The 18,393-nt window shown below is 41.5% G+C and overlaps 1 protein-coding gene across 1 annotated transcript in view; it reads left to right on the forward strand.

The window, feature by feature from the left end:
• Positions 1 to 18,393, forward strand: part of SPATA18 (spermatogenesis associated 18) — a 74,341-nt gene that overhangs the window by 8,933 nt on the left and 47,015 nt on the right. The window contains 8 exon segments of the mRNA XM_063107431.1: positions 4,286 to 4,391; positions 4,523 to 4,638; positions 5,630 to 5,742; positions 10,360 to 10,455; positions 12,200 to 12,421; positions 13,897 to 14,242; positions 15,684 to 15,842; positions 16,780 to 16,955. Of these exon segments, the coding sequence (XP_062963501.1) occupies positions 4,286 to 4,391; positions 4,523 to 4,638; positions 5,630 to 5,742; positions 10,360 to 10,455; positions 12,200 to 12,421; positions 13,897 to 14,242; positions 15,684 to 15,842; positions 16,780 to 16,955 (1,334 nt within the window).

An 18,393-nucleotide genomic window follows, 5' to 3' on the forward strand; every position in this document is an offset into this window, starting at 1 on the left:
TAATGCTGCTGGTTATATTCTTGAATATCCTACTCCTTTCTATTACCTCATGCTCTTCTATCTGTATAAAGCCATTGGAATATGTTTCATGTTTACTTATTTAAGTTCCATACCTGTGACAGGGCATATTGATTTGCCTGCCTCCATTCATGACCACCTCCAATCCCTCTTTGAAACAACTGTTGAGGTGAGGGATCGATTTTGTGGCTGTCATTGCACAAGCCAGTGATTCTCAACACAGGCAAGGCACTACCCTAGGGCAGCATTTTCAAACAGCCACAGGACTCGATGTAGTTTACTTCACAATATAGCACACAAAAACCCTTATGCATGTAAGCAAAAGTTCCACAAATATTTCTTATCTTTACTCATTGTGATATACAGTTCTCTATTTTCTCTTTATTAATGTTATTTGCTATTTGGAGTTCACTAAATCGATTCTACTGCACACTCATGCTATGGTTATCAATCTTGGTTGCACATAGGAATAATCTAGAAAGCTTTAAAAATTTCCAATGTGCAGGTCCCACACTAGAGTAATTAAATCAGAGTTTTTAGGAGTAGGAACCCACAAAGTTCCTCAGGTGAAGGCTTTCCTGAATCTTCTAGGCTGCTTACCACTTTCTTCTTGGAACCTCACCTCTGCAATCCAGATCTATTTTTATTATAGTAAGTAGCACCTGGTTTTGTATTTATTTATGTTTTATCTTAGAACTTACAGTCTATCTCATTTATCATGGTGTCCCTAATATCTAGCACATATTATCCCCTCAAAGATTTCTCGAGGGCATAAATATGAGCGTGAAGCAGAGAACAGGCCATGCCCTTCTGCTTCCTGAAGCCAGCTCCTTTGGCTTCCTGGTTCTTCATCTTTCTTCTGGGTTGTTGCCTTACTTCCTACTGCTCTTGTTTTGCATTTTGTTCACCGGCCCTTCCTTGGCCCACTTCTGACACAGCAAGATTGCCTCTGCTCTGCCCCAGCCTTCTCTGCACTCTACTGTCCCTGGTGATCTCACCTATGCATGTGACTTCCATTCTCCCATCCCTGAAGGCTTCCAAAACCACACCTTCAATTCCCTCCTCTCTACTGAGCTCCAGACTTATTTTCCAACTGTTTTCTGTAAAGCATCATGGTTGAGAGCTCAGCTCCAATACTGGAGGCTGCAGGAATGGGTTCAAGTCACAGCTCAGCCATTGTCTCTCAAGTTACTTCTTTGTTTCTCCTCATTGGTGAATTCCACATGATGGCATCCAATTTGTAGGTTGTTTTGAGGATTAAATGCAACAGTGGGTATAAAGCTCTTAGCCCAGTGCCTGGCTGGCAGAGTAGATGCTCAGTATATGTGAGGAACTATTGCTAACATCTCCATCTGAAGGTCCTATAGGCAGCCTGAACTGCACAACCCAAAGTCAGTATCACCCCTCTCATGCCTCTTAACTCTTTCCAAACCTCCTGACCTTCTCCTCAGGTAATGCTGGAATCAGTGGGACCTTGGCTGACACAGGTGTGATTTGGGCTGGGAAATACCTTTAGGGGATGTTTGGAATGTCCACAGCCCTCAGGATCTCACAACCAAATGGCCCCACCAGCCTCATTCTCTAACCCAAACTCTTATCTGGTCTGCAACTGCCAGAGGGATTTTTGTAAAATGCATAGCAAATCTGACCATATCATGCCCACCCTCCCTCACTTGCTTTGTTAGATCTTTTGATGATGGGATAAAGCCCCAAACCCTAATGTGGCAAGTAAAGTCTTTCCTATTTTGTCTCTGGATTCTGTATTTCCCACAACATGCCTGTTGCTTCTTGCGCTTGGCACCTGTAGTTTCTTCTCTTCCCTCTTACCCATGCTCCTTACCGGAGTGTATCTTGCTTCTTCTACAGCTCACTATCCACACAGAGCTCTTAATAAACTCTGAGCTAATTATTTATTCCTTGTGTATGCATTCTCCATCCCACTTCCCCAGCTGATGAGCTCACTGACAGCAGGCAACATTTCTTCCTTTTTTAAAAAAAGTGTAGCTATGCTATTGGAACTGCCAGTCCAGGGGTTTACATACAATAGGAACTCAATGATTTATGAATGAATGAATCTGGAGAGTCATTGCTTTGGAGACTATAATTAGTTCATAACTTTGCTCTGTTTGCTTCGTGTGGGTATGTGTTTAGCAGAACAATGTGACCCTGCTGCGACTTGAGTATCTTCTGCAATGCTTTGTGTTAAAGGTTGCAGCATGTTGTGACATGCCTTGGGAACAGGAACTGTGTGACACAGTATACTCTCTTCCATTATTTAAGTTGTGTATACACATTCATTTGACAAACATTCCTTTAGGCACTCATATACCAGACACTGGGCAAGGCATAGGAGCAGAGAGCAGTAATGCTACAGTAATACCAGAGTACTTCAAAAAGTTTGTGGAGAAATGGAATAAAAAGGTAATATAAATCTTTTCATGAACTTTTTGAAGGCCTCTTGTACTTCTATTTATTGTGTGCCTTCTCTATTCTAGGCTGTGCATTTAAGTTAGCTCATGAGATCAACCACCTCCTAAATACAAGGAAACGGAGCCTCATATTTAAATGTCTTCTCTAAGGGAATGCAGCTAATAAGTGGAAAACTAAATTTGAACTGAGGTCTGCCTTATTCCTAAGCTCCTGACTCCTTTCAATACTGTTTACCACCTCACAGCTACTGATTGTTGAATACTTTCTATCTCTGAGGTGCATGGGACATGTGTTATTTTAATTTAACTTCCCAAGGCATTATTATCCCCATTATATGGGAGAGAAAATGGGCTCAGAGAGGTTAAGTAACTCGTGCAGGATCACACAGAACTGTGGCAAGAGGCAGAGCTGAGATACTTGGATCTGCTTGACTCCCAAGCTCATTCTCTGTCTGCTTAGCACACGCCTGATTTAGCCAGAGGGCAAAAGGCTTGTAAGCAGGTGATTGAAATTCAGTGTAATAAGTACAGGTATAGAATGGCCAGGGCAAGGAACTGCTGGTTCAATGAGGAAGGAATGGAAATAGCTGTTCAGGCTACAGGTTCTAGGTGTTCTGATCATGTCCACGTGATGTTGTTAAATTATTCATCAAACATTGTTTGGGCCCTTCAATTTGCTAGGATACTAGTGGCAATAGAAACACACACGAGAAAAACAAAGTCATTTTTTAAAAGAACTCATGGTCTTTTGGAAAGGGGAGGATAGAAGGAGGAGATGGAGAAAAAACTGGCTGCAAGAGAAATAAGGGCTACAACAGAGCTTGTCACCAGGTGCTATTAACCAAGCCTGGAAAGTAAACCAGTTGCCCTCTCTATTATGAGTCCATCCCATCCAAATCCTTACCAGGTCTGCAAGGCCCTCCAGGGTCTGTCCTGCCTACCTCTGACCTGCTATGCTTCTGCCACATTGACTTATTTTTGGTCCTCAAGGTTACCAAACCTGTTCCTGCCCCAGGGCCTTTGCCCTTGCTGTTCCCACTGCCTGGCCTGCTCTTTCCTCAGGTCTTTACATCCCTGAATCTTATCATCCAGGACTGTAGGGTAGTTGTCTATTCACCTGATTGCCCCACCAGTCTGCACATGCTATATTTTTTATCTTATTCTGCATTGTATCCTCAACCCAGCAATGCCTTCTTGCTGTTAAGAAGTAGTGCTCTCTATGCACATATAACAATTGAATTTATATAGAGGACAGGAGCCAATACAGCAGATAAATAAGGCAGCAATTTGTATTGTGTTACAAAAGGTCTATTTGCTTTATAAAAGGATTTTTTGCAGGGTTCCTTGCAGGTATTGCTGTAAGCCCCCACCCCCACTCCCATCTCAGTGGCTTAACACAAACAAATTTCACTTCCTCAATCATGTAAGAGTTCTATGCAACTGCTCAGTCAGCTGCCTGGCAAATCCCGTGGCTGCACATCCCTGATGCCCTCAAGTCCTCTGCTGGCTCCTCTGCATTCGGCAGGCAGATGGGGAAAGAGAGGAATCACTCACGAGGTTTTCTTCTGGGCCAGACCTGGAGGGGGTCCACATCACTTCCCATCCCATTCACTGGAACTCAGTTGCATGACCACATGAACTGCTAGGGAAACTGGGGAAAGGGGTCTAGCTGTGTGTCCAGAAGGAGAGGGAAATATGTTTTGGTGACCACACAGCAGACTCTGCCACTGGGAGTATGCAGAGCCAGACAGCCCTTGGGTCAAGTGAGGCCTTTGTATACCTGCAGTGGGTCCCAGAATGAAGGACTTGTACTCATATCTATTGTTTTGGTTTTACAGTCAAACACATGTGATCAAAATCTAAATAATTGCCTGGAACTCATTGAACAAGTTGCCAAAGTGCAGGCACAACTCTTTGGGATCCTCACTACAGCAGCCCAAGAAGGTGAGAGTGGCCTGTGCTTTCCCGTCCAGCTCTCCCTTCCTTTCTCTCTTTTCTCTGTGCTTCCTTGTGCTCTCTGACTGAGTTGATACAGTTGGGTTTCTCTCGCTGACTCAATATGTGTGTTCTTTTAGGAGGACACAATGATGGTGTGGAAACAATCAAATCACGCCTTTTGCCATGGCTGGAGGCTTCCTTTACTGCTGCTTCCCTGGGAAAACCTGTTGACAGCAAGGTCCCCTCTCTACAGGTAGGGATGCTAAAGGTAACCCTTGACTTTGTCAGAGTAAAATAAAACTAATCAGAAACTTACAAGATAAGAAAACTTCGTTCTAGTAGACTGACAAAGTGTTATAATTTGTGATTGATAATGGTGATTTCCGTGGGACAGTGTCAGTTTTCGAACGCTTGGAGACTAGACAGAGAACACATACTTTGCTTAAGGCATCAGCATCATGACGTCTGGATAAACAAAACATCAGTAACTTTACTTTTAAATGTTTATATTGATTTACATAAATTCCTGTCTAAAATTGAAGCATTTAGAGTGGGCTGTTCAAATCAGAGGGCCTTATAAGACAGTGGCTGAAGGATTCGTGCTTGGAGATCACTGGGCAGAAAACCAGGCCCTCTTCAATGGCCCTGGGTTGCTGTCTAGTTTTTATGTCTCAGTTTCCTTATTTGCTGAATGAGGACAAGGATTTTGCTGACCTAATAGGGTCATTGTGAGGACTGAATATGATAAACATGCTAAACAACCTGCACAGGGACCAGCACGTGGTAAGTACTCAATAGACGTCAATTGTCATTAAGCAGTTTTTTCCCTGAGGACTTTTGGATGCTTCTCAGATTTTCACCCCCTGTGGGTGCTATTCTAGGTATAGAGATGTAGGATGATGTTTCAAAGTCTTTTCTAAAAAAAAAAATTTGAGATATAATATATCTACAATGAAATCCATAGGTTTATGTGTTTTGACAAATGCACACACCGGGAGTAATTCACCCCTACTGAGATGTAAAACATTTTCATCACTCCAGAGTATTCCTTGTGCTGCCCCCAGGGCACCCACTCTTCTGGTTTTTATCACTCTAGATTAGTTTCACCTGTACTAGAACTTCATGTAGATGGAACCATACGTTACATGCTTTTTTCCCGTTTTGCTCAGCATAATATTTTTGCAATCCATCCATATTGTGTCATGTATTCAGACTTTTTTTTTTTGATTTGTGTATCTTTCCAGGACACATTTGATAGGGAGAGACATAAAGATTCAGGTCCTCGGGATCGGGATGTACAACAATTAGACTCTGATTTGGACTCAACCCGTAATCAACGCAACCAGGTTCAAGACGAGTAAGAGGAATGCAAGTTATCTTTTTCCAAAAAAAATTATTGCCAATTTAATTACATTTTGCATTTGAAAGGAGAATAATGGCTCATGTAAAATGTGGCCATTTGCAAATAAGTAATATGATTTGTGTGCATGTGTGTATGTGAGAGAGAGAAAGAGAAAGAGAGAGGGTTAGGAGCCAGTGTCCTTGAATCTGGGGACAGGACATCTATATTATATTATGATCCCTGGCCCCTCAGCTCCAATTGTGGAGCTCCTTCTTGTCTGTAGACAGCCCCTATTTATAAACAGATGAAGAGTGTTTGATGAAAATCTATCTTTTGGGAGAAAATAAAGAAGAAATGCAGAAGGGGAAAGGTGAAAGAGGGTGAAAGATCAGATGAAGAGGAAAATTAAAGAGGAAAAGAGCAAAAATAATAGGGCACAGGCTGCATCTGTCTGCCTGTTGTACTCATTTAGGGGGTACATATGCCCCACTAAGAACACTCAGTGTCTTTAAAACAAATATTTCAAGATTTTTGAAATAACTATTAAGTATAAAAATATGTTTTCAAAAAAGTTAAGCAATGCCAGGCAACAACAGATATTCCGCTGCATACTGTGGGCAGAGCCAGGGTAGCAAGCTTGGAGAATCACTACAAAGAAAATTGCAGTGATTATAAATGCAATACAGGTTGCCTTCTCAAAAGGCATACGACAAATAAGAATGTAAAGATGAAAGCCACCTACCTGTTATCTCGTCTCTGTTAACATTTTGGTATATTTTACCCCAGGCATTTTTCTCTGTGCTTGCACCTGCATGCACACCCAGTTCATTTTTCAGTTGGAATCGTAGTCAATTGAGCAGTTACATAGTTGCAGCAGTCAAAATTTACAAATGTAATATGCAAAAAGCATAATTTCTCTGAATTTTTACAATTTATTTCAACTCATGTCAGCTGAATGGGGGGAGGAGGATCCTTAAATTTGCCACTTCCAGGTAATAAGGTTTTTGCTGGTTTATTATAGTCCTTATTGTGTCAATATTCAGTTAATTACAAGTGCAAACTTCCACTACGAGCTGCTTTTGCCCTCTCACGGGGTCTCCTTTCCCCTCATCCGTCCCTCCTTAGATTGGCCTGTAGGGAAGATGCTTGCCTACTCTCCTGGTGCTGGAGGTGAGGGGTTTTTGGTCTTATACTGCCCTCTGGGTTCTTGCTGTCCTTGTTTCCACCTGGGCACTAGTGTCTTGTGCCCATGGGTTCTGAGTTGTGCCTTCTGGTTGGGTCTCCTGGGACATTACCTGGCAACTGCTGCAGGTAACGTGGGCCCCTCCATTTGCCTCTAGTTGTGAGGCAGGCCTTCAAGACTTTGCTGGTTTTGACATCTCAGCACTAGTACTAGCAGCATTTCCCCACTCCTCTTTCTTGTTACAATGGCTCTGTTGTTACCCATAAGGGGCACCATGGACCAAGAAAGTTTACGAATGCATGTTTTTGGCTTTTTAAAAACTTTTTATTTGGAAATTATTTCAAACACAGAAAATTTGCAAGAATAGTACTAAGAACACCCATATATCTTTTCATATGCCTTTTGCCCTACTTGCCTTATCATATGTGTGTACACTCTATCTGCATACTTTCATCCCTCCTGAGCCATTTGGAAGTTGCCTATGTGAAGGTGCTTTCTGCTTTTCCCTGGATTTCCTAGTTTTGTTTTGTTTAAGAACCCGTGGTTCTTATTCTATTTTTTAAATTTAAGGTATCACAAATGATAACGTCTGTTCCCTATACTCCTATGGTAGCCAGCTCTCTCCTCTCTTAATCTGCATACATGTCTCTTAATGCCAGGGTGCTGCCTGCTATGGAATGAATGGCCCACCTAAGAAGCTTCCCCACATCTAACCTTGTGGAGAAGAGACCAGTTTGGTTCTGATTCAGTTCCAAATGTGCAAATTCCAATAATACAGGGCCGATGGGCACAGGTCTCCCCAGTTTGACAAAACCCCCGACAAGGGAAGATTGCTAGATTTTATGCCTGGACTCTGGTTATGAATCTGGCTTTTTTTCATTTCCTATATCCAATTTATTAGAATGTCCAGTTGAATCTATCTCCTAAACATCTCTCACTTGTCCCTTCCTTTTGATTCCTCTGCCTCTACCCTATTTCAAGCCTCTGATATCTCTTGCCTGAACAGTTTGCCTTCTACCTGGCTTCTCTGTTTTCATTCTTGCTCAACTACAATCCATTTTCTGCATAGCAAATGCCCATATATATATATATATTTTTGACTGGTAAGGGGATCATAACTCTCGGCACAGTATCGTCCACACCACACTCAGCCAGTGAGCGCACCGGCCATCCCTATATAGGATCCAAACCTGTGGCCTCTGCGCTACCAGCGCCACACTCTCCTGAGTGAGCCCTGGGGCTGGCCCAAATGCCCATATTTTCATTGTATCAATTCACCCCTCTGCTTAAAAGGTATTAGTATCCTCCTTTTATATGTAGGAAAAAAATTTCCAAATTCCTTACCAGGACTCTCTCAGTGCCCTGCCCGATCTGGCCCCAACTTCGCTCCATCTTGACCCAGTCTGCTGTCTACCTCCTCACCTTGAAGCCTTTGCCTGTGCTCTTCCATTTGCCTGAAAGAACTTTCTGGTCTTCCTCTGGCTCTTTGCATGGCTGGCTCTTTGTTATCCCTCAGGTCTCAGCTTAAATGTTACTTTCTCAGAGTCTGTCTGTGACCACTATCCACTGAGATATCTTTCTTGTCTCCCTCCTTTATTCTCTTTCACAGTGATCTACTTTTCTCGTAATAGCTCTTACCACAACTGAGAACTTTAAAAAATGGACTTGCTTGCATATTTATGATCTATTTCCCCTACTAGAGTAGAAGATCCAAAGGGTTACTGTCTTGTACCTGTATTGCTATTGCTATTTTAACACGGTTGTATCTGCAGCACTGAGCATCATGCCTGGCACGTAGTAAGTTCTCAATGATCTGTTCAATGAATGAATATGTAAAAAAACACTTAAATAAAATATCAACCTGATTAAAACAATTTTTGGCACAGGAATGTACTTCTCTTTCTTCTCTGTATGTCATCCAGGCACGTGAAATTAGCATGTATGTTTGCTTGTACGTTTATCTGTTCACACATGTGTACTATGTGTTAAGAGAAAAAAACCTTATTTGTTGTTCATGTTTGTGCTTTTCTTCGTTTCGTGGTTCATTTTCTTTTCTTTTCATTTTCTACAGTTTTCTCTTGGTAAAAATGTTTGTTTTCCTATATTTACTTTAAAAAATCTGTAACATGTTCACATTTGAATCAAATCACACTAATTTCCTTTCAACCTCCAATAGCCATATTATGAAGTTATTGCTACTTTGGCTTTCTTTTACACTTTAGACATTTCATTCATTCATTCATTTTTCATTTAAAAAAACCTACTATGTAACAGGCACTGTTTTAGCTGCTGGGGGTACAGATGAATAAAATAAAATCCTTGCCCTCAAATAGTTTACAGTGTGAATGTCATGAGTTAAATGTGAGTGGAGCTCAGGAGAAGAGGAGAAAAACTGCTTGGGAGGGTCAGGGGTGGCAGGCGGACAACTTGATGAGTGGGCATTTGTTAGAGGGTGAGGAGGAGTGGTTGGAATTTTGGGTGACTGGATGGGATCTGTGGGATTGACAAGGATCCTGTTAGCCCATTGTTTCTCAGTCTGCTTCACTGTCTAGGTGAGGATCCCAGTGTTTTACCTTCCACTATTATTCTGTCTAAAGGGAAGGAGGAAGGCTGGTGTGAGTTTAGAGAGCAGTTGTACTCTCTTATCCTCAGGACTGCTATGAAGAAAGAGCCTGGATGTTCCAGGGAGGCAGGGTCAGAGAAGTCAAGAAACCTTTGTCAATCCATGATGTCTCAGCGTACTAGGGTAGCTTAACTGAGAATCACTGGTCTTCATCCAATGTCACCTAAAGACTGAGTATGATTTATAATGATTTTTCTGCAATGAAGACAGTCCCTGAAACTAACAATGATGGAGCTATGTTGAAAACTCAGGGAAATTGTGCTCAGTAAGTGGTGGAAGTCAGAGGCAGGAAGACATAAAATACCTGGTACTCAAGTGTGATTGTGGAGGACTTTATAGGTGTGCAAATAATTTTTTTATATTTAGGAAGTTTGGGAAAATTAAGTCAAATTCAGCTCCATCGTGCAAAGTAATGAGAGTAGATACTGGTATATTGCAGAAAAATGGAGATTTTATAGAGAGAAGCAACCTGGGGATTTGGTATAATTAGAGCAGGTGAATTAGGAGGGTGAGAAGGGGGAATTAAAGAAGTTTCTTTGTCCTTTACATTCTAATATTAATAATCATTATATAGTCTTTTGGGTATAGTAGCTCTGTAATTTCTTTGTAAGTGCTTGACATTGAGCAGATGATGCTAGCATGTTTTTGCACATAAGTCCACCATCATATTTGTGATATTATCTGATTGAATGCAGATGTCTTATAACTTATCTTGTTTATATTGAATTTATATCATATGCCAAAAGTTCCCAAGAGAAGCTATGGCTTGATTTAGAAACTCTGCCAATTTGAAAAATCTGTCTTTAGTTACTGATTTCTTTTACAGTCTTGCTGAAACTGAAAAGACTCTTGAAGAAACCAAGAACAGATCGGCCATATCCCTTTTGGCTGCAGAGGAGGAAATAAATCAGCTAAAAAAGCAGTAAGGAAAAAATGACAGGATTATTGCAGCCTGCTGATTAATCATTGAATTTAGCTTTTTGGGTGCTCCTTTACAATATGAAAGAATCTGTTCACAATCAAAGAGAAAAGGCAACAATAATTTTTTATTAATGTTTTATATCTTTTTCTTGCTACAAAAAATTATCTAGCTACCATAGAAAATTTCCAAAGTACAACGTAGTATAAAGGAATATAAAATCCCTCTCATAATTTCAGAGCTAGTTACTATTACCATTTGACATTCTTTCCAATTAATATATTAAAAACAGAGTTGAGACTACAGAAAAAGATACACAAGAATATCATTTTGGAATCGATATCTTCGCTTGATATTGTTTTCCTCTATCATTACTAAGGAAAAAATATAGCAAAACTTAGTTTTAAACAAGTTTATAATATTCCATCATTTGGGTATTTCCCTAATATTGAATATTTACTTGGATATTAATTTTCAGCATTGGAAATAAAATTGGGATAATTTTTGTGGAAAATCTAAGTTTAAATTTCAAATTTTTCCGTAAAGATAAATTTCTGGAAAGGGAAAATAAACACTGATACTTTAATGTTGTATCTTCCTTGATCTTAATTTTGATTCCCGCACTCCCAAAAGAGAACGTTGGAGGTGTATTATATGTATGTATATGTGTATATATACACATATGTACACATACATGCACACACACAAACATGCCTTTTGATTATCACACATATTCCAATTGTTCTGATTTCTTCAGGAACATCCATGAATCTTAGCTTGGAGCACTGTTCTATTTTGCACGTCTGTCTTCCCCTCATCATCATTATAATCTCTTATTTCCTATTTTGCAGACCTTCTCAGATTCATTGATCATGTTACTCATTGGTTTCCTATAGCACTAATTCCGTTCTTTACTGTTTCTAGCACGGCTTCTAATTCTACTACATATTTAGCTTCTACATCCTTCTTAATCTTCCCTCTTGTCTTTTCATCTTACACCATTGTCGTTTTCATCCTGGCATGTTCTCCTATGACTTTCACTTCTGTTTTATGGTGGCCATGCCTCTTCATATCTTAAGGAGGACGCCAATTTTATTTCTAAAGGTTTTTTTTGTTTGTTTCTGTGCTATATTTTTTCATAAGTTCACACTTCTAGCTAGTCTCGTGGGTGTTATTCAATTTCTATTGTCGTTCCCCCCCCCCCATTCCATCCATTTAGAGAATTGAAGACCTAATGAGGGTAGGAGATAATGTCTGAAACCAGCTTCTGGACTAGGTTTTGGAAGTCAAATGTTTTCAGAGCTTTGTGCACTTAAGATCAGTTTAATGTGGAATGGTATGACTATACCAGTAGGTCCACTCTTCTTTTGCCAGAGGATCTTCATGAAGATCCTTACTTTAGGGACGTTTTCCCATGCAAGCTGCAGACTTGGAGACCCTGACCCTGACAATTCTGCTCTTTGCTAATTTGTGTGTTTCATGTGTATTTCCATCATAGTTTTCCAATGCAGTAATGGCATGCTAAGTAGAGTAGCCTCTGTTGCTAAGCATGCCAATTGTCGCTTATTACCTTTCCTTCCTTCCTCTCTCCTCTCCTCTTTTCTTTTACCTCTCTCATTCTCTCTCATTCTCTTCTCTTTCTCCTCCCTTCCATCTCTCTCTTTCCCTCTCTTCCTCTCTCTCTTCCTCTCTCTCTCCTTCCCTCCATATCTCTCTCTCTTCCTCTCCTTCTCTCTCTGCTATTCAGGCTTAAATCTCTTCAAGCCCAGGAGGATGCCCGCCACAGAAACTCAGGCCCCAGGAGCTCAGACCCTAGGCGCTCAGAGCATCGGAGCTCGGAGCATCGGAGCTCGGAGTCGCGGAGCTTCCAGCCTCGGAGCTCGCTCAAGAAGAGCATTGACCCGCGGAAATCCGAAGTGACATCCGACTATGAGAAACAGCTCCAAAATCTGAAGGACGAGATAGCTTTGTCTTCCGGAAGGTCTGACAAACTCTCACAGATCTTTTCATTTCAGCTCTTTTTGCTGAGTTAGTGGTAAAAGTCCTGGCTTGGGGGGAAAAAAGTTAAACAACAGCCTGAACGAGAACCCCCTGTACCCTTCCAGAGAGAGTGAGAAAACACTTCCTGGATGTTTTGGGCTGAGAGATAGGGGGAAGGAAAGTTCTTTGGCTGAAGCTGAAACCAGACTTGTATGAGCGTGTAATGCCAGAGGTGGTACCCATGTTGAAAGAATAATCCATAATGTGAGGGTCCTTTTCTTTGAGGCCTAGGAGACCTCTCTCCAGGGATGACGGTTTGTTTTACTTTAGGTTATTTCCTTTGTTTTGATAGTGTGTATAGGTTAAGTGTTCTTGTGAAATCCCTTTTTCCTGATGGACAGATGTTAAGACAATGTTAAGTAAGGACAAAGTAGGATGTTTCTCTTTGGAGTCTCCGCATTTCTCTATTTTTTCTAACACCCATCCCCCAGCCCTTCAACATGCCCTGATCCAGGCTATAAAAGTCATCTCCCCTCCTGTCCCCATTTCCCTAAATGTCACTATAGTCTTTCAGTGTTGGGAATCACTCTGACAGTGTGGTGTTGGTGCTAACTTGTACTGGCTCCCAAGAACTGATTCTGTGCCCTTCTGCTGCACCACGGGAACTGGCAAACACTATAAAGGAGGGCTCCCCCTGTGACCCCGCCATCGAGTCTGCTTATCAGCACACCATTGCACTGAGTTTAACACTACCTTTTGTCCCATACTTTCTTCTATAAAACTTCTTTTTCGGGGGACCCATTTTCTTTGGGCTAGCTAGTCTGATAATTTACTTCATACTTAGTAGTAACAATATGCTTTTCAGTGATGTAGTGCTTACAATTTACCAAGTACATCCTAATGTATTAGCTCACCTGATCTTCCAACCCCCACCCCCACCCTGGAATAGGGCAAAAATTATTCATGTGAAGATGAGAAATAATGGCAAATATAATAAAGGTCCCACTGATGTGATATGGTGGAGCTGGGATGAGAACATAGGTCTTCTTTCTCGTTGCTTGGTGTTCATCCATTTTACATCACAAGGCTCTTCTGAAGTGTTTGTGTGATGTGCTAGTATCCCAAGGTCGGGTAAGAAGTACCAACATCTGCCTTCTTTAACTCTGGCTTTTGCTAGCTGGGTTACTCTGGGACAGTCCTGTTAACTTTTAGGAGCTTCAAGTTCCTCATCTATAAATTGGCCAAACATCAAACCTCGCCTCCCAGGGTTGTTTGCAGGATACATAGAGGAGCTGAATGAAAGTGCTTTATAAATTCTAACTCACTATGCAAAGTCGGAGTACTATTTCTTGCTTGTGGTTATATTTGAGGCCCCCGGAGACACAAGGTCTTCATACAGGGCTAGTGGGGAAGTCATCCTGGGTATCATTTGCAGTTTATGTGGGGAGGAGAACCAGAGTGCAGGAACAGCAGAGAGAGGTGAATCGAAGTATTTCCCGGCTGCTTCTCGCTCACCAGCAGGTCCTCCAAAAGCCGATCTCCTAGTCCCACCCGTCGCAGCCGCAGCCGGAGCCGCAGCCGCAGCCGCAGCCGCAGCCGCAGCCGGCCCTCCAGCCCCTCCACCACAGTCGCGAAGGTCAGGAGCCCGTCCCCGCACCGCGCCAAGCTGTCCAACGCGGCGCGCAAGGCTGCCCTCCTGTCCCGGTTCAGCGACGCCTATTCCCGGGCCCGGCCGGAGGCGCAGTGCCTGCTGCGGCGCTGCATGGACAAAGCCGAGACCGTGCAGAAGATCATCTACATCGCCACCGTGGTATGTGACGCGCCTGCCGCCGGGCTGCAGACGTCCTGGGGTGGCGGGGAGACAGCGGCTTGCAGAGGGAATGGTCCGGCTTAAAGCAGACTGGTGGAGCCTGAGGTCACTGAAGGAGGAACACCGCAGTCTCCCCATCTACCCCCTCCCCTCCCCTTCCCTCCTTCCCTCCTTTCCTTCCTTCCCTCCCTCCCTCCCTCCCTCTCCTTCCTTCCATCCCTCCCTCTCCTTCCTTCCTTCCTCCCTCCCTCCCTCCCTCCCCTCACCCTTTTTCTTTTATTAAAGTATCTATAAATGCAGAACTATCTCAAAGGATATATACGAAGCTGATTTGCTCTGTCCCTTTTGTCTAATATGGGCATAGACACACCCAGTGGCTATATTATTGCTAAAGGCTATCATTTGATTGGTTTCCTTCAGTTCTTAGAAAAAGCAGAAGGTTGTGATTGCGTTAACTCATTCAAGTTATTTGACTAAGAGTAGCTACTGAAACTGCTAACAGGTCAGCTACTTGAGTATGGCAAATTAAAACAGTGCACATATATAATCCTTAATTTCCAAAGCAAGTATGTTTGTTCTGTGGGTGAGTGCCCCACTGAGATACTAAGAATCAGTTATGAGAATAGTTAAATATTAAGAAACAAAACAAAGCATTGGTATGAGAGCAGAATTATCAGAAATTCTGAACTCACTTATGCCAGGGGTCAGCAAACTGTGGCCTATGGGCTGTATCAGGACCTGGCCTGTATTTCAGAAATACTGCCTGAGAGCTAAGAATGTAAGAATGGTTTTACATTTTTAAAGGGTTGTTAAAAAAAAAAAAAAAAGGAATATGAGACAGAAGCTGTATGTAGCCTGCAGAGCCCAAAATATTTACTATCTGGCTCTTTATAGAACAGTTTGCCAACCCCTGGTATATGTAATTATGAATCATTTACTGAGTTGGTTAAAGCGCTGTAAGCACAGAGGCCATGTCTTTCTTGCATAACTGAGTTTTCCTAGTGCCTACTACATAATAGGCATCTAATAAGTGTTTGTTGAATTAATATATTCCAGGAAATATGCTTGACTCTTGATATGTGCTTATGTATAACACAAACACTGGACTGACAGTTTTTTCTTGATCAGTAATATGATGTTCTGTGGGCTCATAGCAGATTTATTTCCTTGAATATCTGCACAGCCCTGCTTCCTACACTCAGAATTACCATAACAATGGTCAGCTGTCTTGAAATTAGTGAATGTGGATTGTCATATATGTATTTATGTACTTTTCAAAATTTAGAGATATATTTTCTCCCAGATTAAAAATACTTTTGACTGTGTTTAGTTTTCAGAAGGACAATATGATGTTGAATTTTTGATTCTTTCTCATTTGTTGTTTTGGACCTCTTTACCCACCTCCTCCCACCAAATAAATTTGTTGTGTTTTTATGTGCAGGAGGCATTCCATGTAGCTAAAATGGCATTCAGACATTTCAAGATCCGTGTGAGGAAATCGTTGACACCATCTCATGTGGGGTCAAGTGACTTTGACAACGCCGTCTCGGATTATATCATTTGTCATCTTGATCTATATGATTCCCAAAGCAGTGTTAATGTAAGTGTTGGGTCTCTTATTAGGACTGGTTTGCTGCTGCTGATGTTTGCACTGAATACTGACAACTCAGGAATCCATCCAGTATTTTGTATTGCTTCTATGTAGCGGAAGAGAAGAAAGGAAGAGGATTAAATTTACCTTGTAGCCCAGTCATGATTGGCTATTTCTTTCTTAGACATTTTATGGGGACAAAATGTTCTGGGCTAAATATTTCTATTCTTTAGATTGACACTTAAGATTGGGAGATAGCATATCATAGTTCTTAAGAGCAAGTGCTTTGGGAAAGATAAGTGTGGATGTAAAGCCCAAAGCCCTTGCTCTTAAGAGCTATGATACTATAATATTCTGATATTTATATGATATTTACATTCTGATATTTATATGATATTTCTGCCACTTACTAACTGTGTGACCTTACACATTTACTTCGCTTCTCTGTGCCTTAGTTTTCTAATTTTTAAATGGGAGTAACAATGGTCATCACCTCATAGTTATTGAGAGGATTAAATGAAAGAAAGAAGTAATTTGCTTAGCACAAGACCTGGCACACAGTAAATACTAAATAAAAGCAAACTATTGTAATTGTTATTATTCTGCACTGTGGACAAGTCAGAGATCTGTGTTAGCATATCATACACTTTCCCAGAATAGAAAAAAAAGGAAATAATAAATAAAAGCCACAGAAAGTTTTTTTTCCCTGTTTTTTAGAGGGAGTCTCTTGACCTGTAGTATATCATTTATACTCTGGGTCACCTTTCCTCCTTTCCTATTAATGAGTGATAACATGTTTCTCCTTTCAGCACACACACTGTTTTTCTGGTTTAACTTGTTTTCACTTACATGCTTCTTTCCCACCTCCCATGAGCCGGATGTCCTTAGAAAGCCAAAGTTTTTTTGTCACAGGTGGTAACAAGGTGATGCCATCTTTGTTTTTCAGGATGTGATCCGAGCCATGAATGTCAACCCCAAGATTTCGTTCCCTCCTGAAGTTGACTTTGGCCTTCTCAGTGACTTCATCCAGGAAATATGCTGCATTGCCTTTGCAATGCAGGCTTTAGAACCACCCCTAGATATTGCATTTGGGGCAGATGGAGAAGTTTTTAATGATTGCAAGTAAGAGACGCAGGAGCAGAAGCTAAGGGATTCCTCATTAATAAATTGCCTTGTCTCTATTCCCTGGGAGTTATTTAAGGAAGAGAACTCTGGGTGGGGAAATCAACAGACACTGCTTGGTTTCCAGGCTCTGTTGTATATTTCTCTGTACTACAGGACAGGGCTCTCTCTTGGGTTCATTTTCCATGGAATATATCGGTCTTTGACGAAAGCGAATGAGTATTTGGGGAGCTGTATAAATACAAATGTGTAGTACTTTTAATTGGTTTTTATTGCATTATTTAGGCCAGAATTCTCAAAATATGTTGTGTGAATCACCTGCATCAGAATTACTCAAGGTACTTGTTAAAAATGCAGATTCCATTTCATGGACCACGTTGCATGATATTTTATGCAGTAGGCCTGGGGTGGGACTCAGGAAGCTGCAATTTCACAAGCCCCCGGGTGTTTCTTATGCACACTAAAATGAACGCTCTTGACTCTTTAGTCTATGACCCTTAGATTTCTACCAAGTTTTACATGGTAAATACAAGGGTACTTCAAAAAAATTGTGGAAAAATAGAATTAAAAGATTATGTGAATCTTTCCACGAACTTTTTGAAGACTCCTCATGTTTCCCTTATAAGTTGGATGGAAACAAATTAGTTTAAAACATTTTATTGAGATTTCCTGAGATCTTAGGATAATAGCTGGAGATTACCTGGGAGGAGGCCAAGCTAGTGGTCAAGAACACAGGCTGTGGCCTCGAGCTGCCAAGGTGCAAATCCCGGCTTTGCTGCCTATTAGATTATAATCTTGGGCAGGTTACTTCATTTTTCTCTTCCTTATTTTCTTCTCTATCAAATGGGGTAAATAATAATACCTACCTCCTAGGGCTGAAGGAGGTTAGTTGAGATAATTCAGATAAAGCACTTAGGATGCTGCCCGACATGTGGTGAGCACTCAAGAAATGTGAGCTCTGGGCCTTTTGTTCAGGCTGTAGAGTGATGGGTTGAAGCTGCCCAGTGTCTCTGCAAGCTCGTTGATGGGGAAGACCACATACCTTTCTCCCATGTGTGCAAACCACAATGATGGGCTTCTCGAACGATTCCTTCACAGCACTTCTTATTTCTTGCCATTGCCCTGTTTCTAGTTTCAGACCACTGCTCCCAACATGCATCCACTCATGGAAAAGCTGGATGTTAGGACATTACACTGCAGCTGGATCTTTTTGATTTCCCTACAGAGCATATTATCTTCATCTGTCTCCATAAGAGAGAAAGGAATACCCATTAGAGGGTGGACAGTAGCACTCAGAAACATTTGCCCATTTAAATTTATGGAATCTGCACATTTCACAGAGCTCTGTTGAGCCTCCTGCTTATATGCCTTTAACCAGAGGGAATATGCTGCTTTTTGGGGCATTTATGGCCTGGATGGCTGTGCAGCTGAAATTGGA

This window comes from Cynocephalus volans, chromosome 9 (genome assembly GCF_027409185.1).
Source record: "Cynocephalus volans isolate mCynVol1 chromosome 9, mCynVol1.pri, whole genome shotgun sequence".
In the NCBI taxonomy this organism is placed as follows: domain Eukaryota; kingdom Metazoa; phylum Chordata; class Mammalia; order Dermoptera; family Cynocephalidae; genus Cynocephalus; species Cynocephalus volans.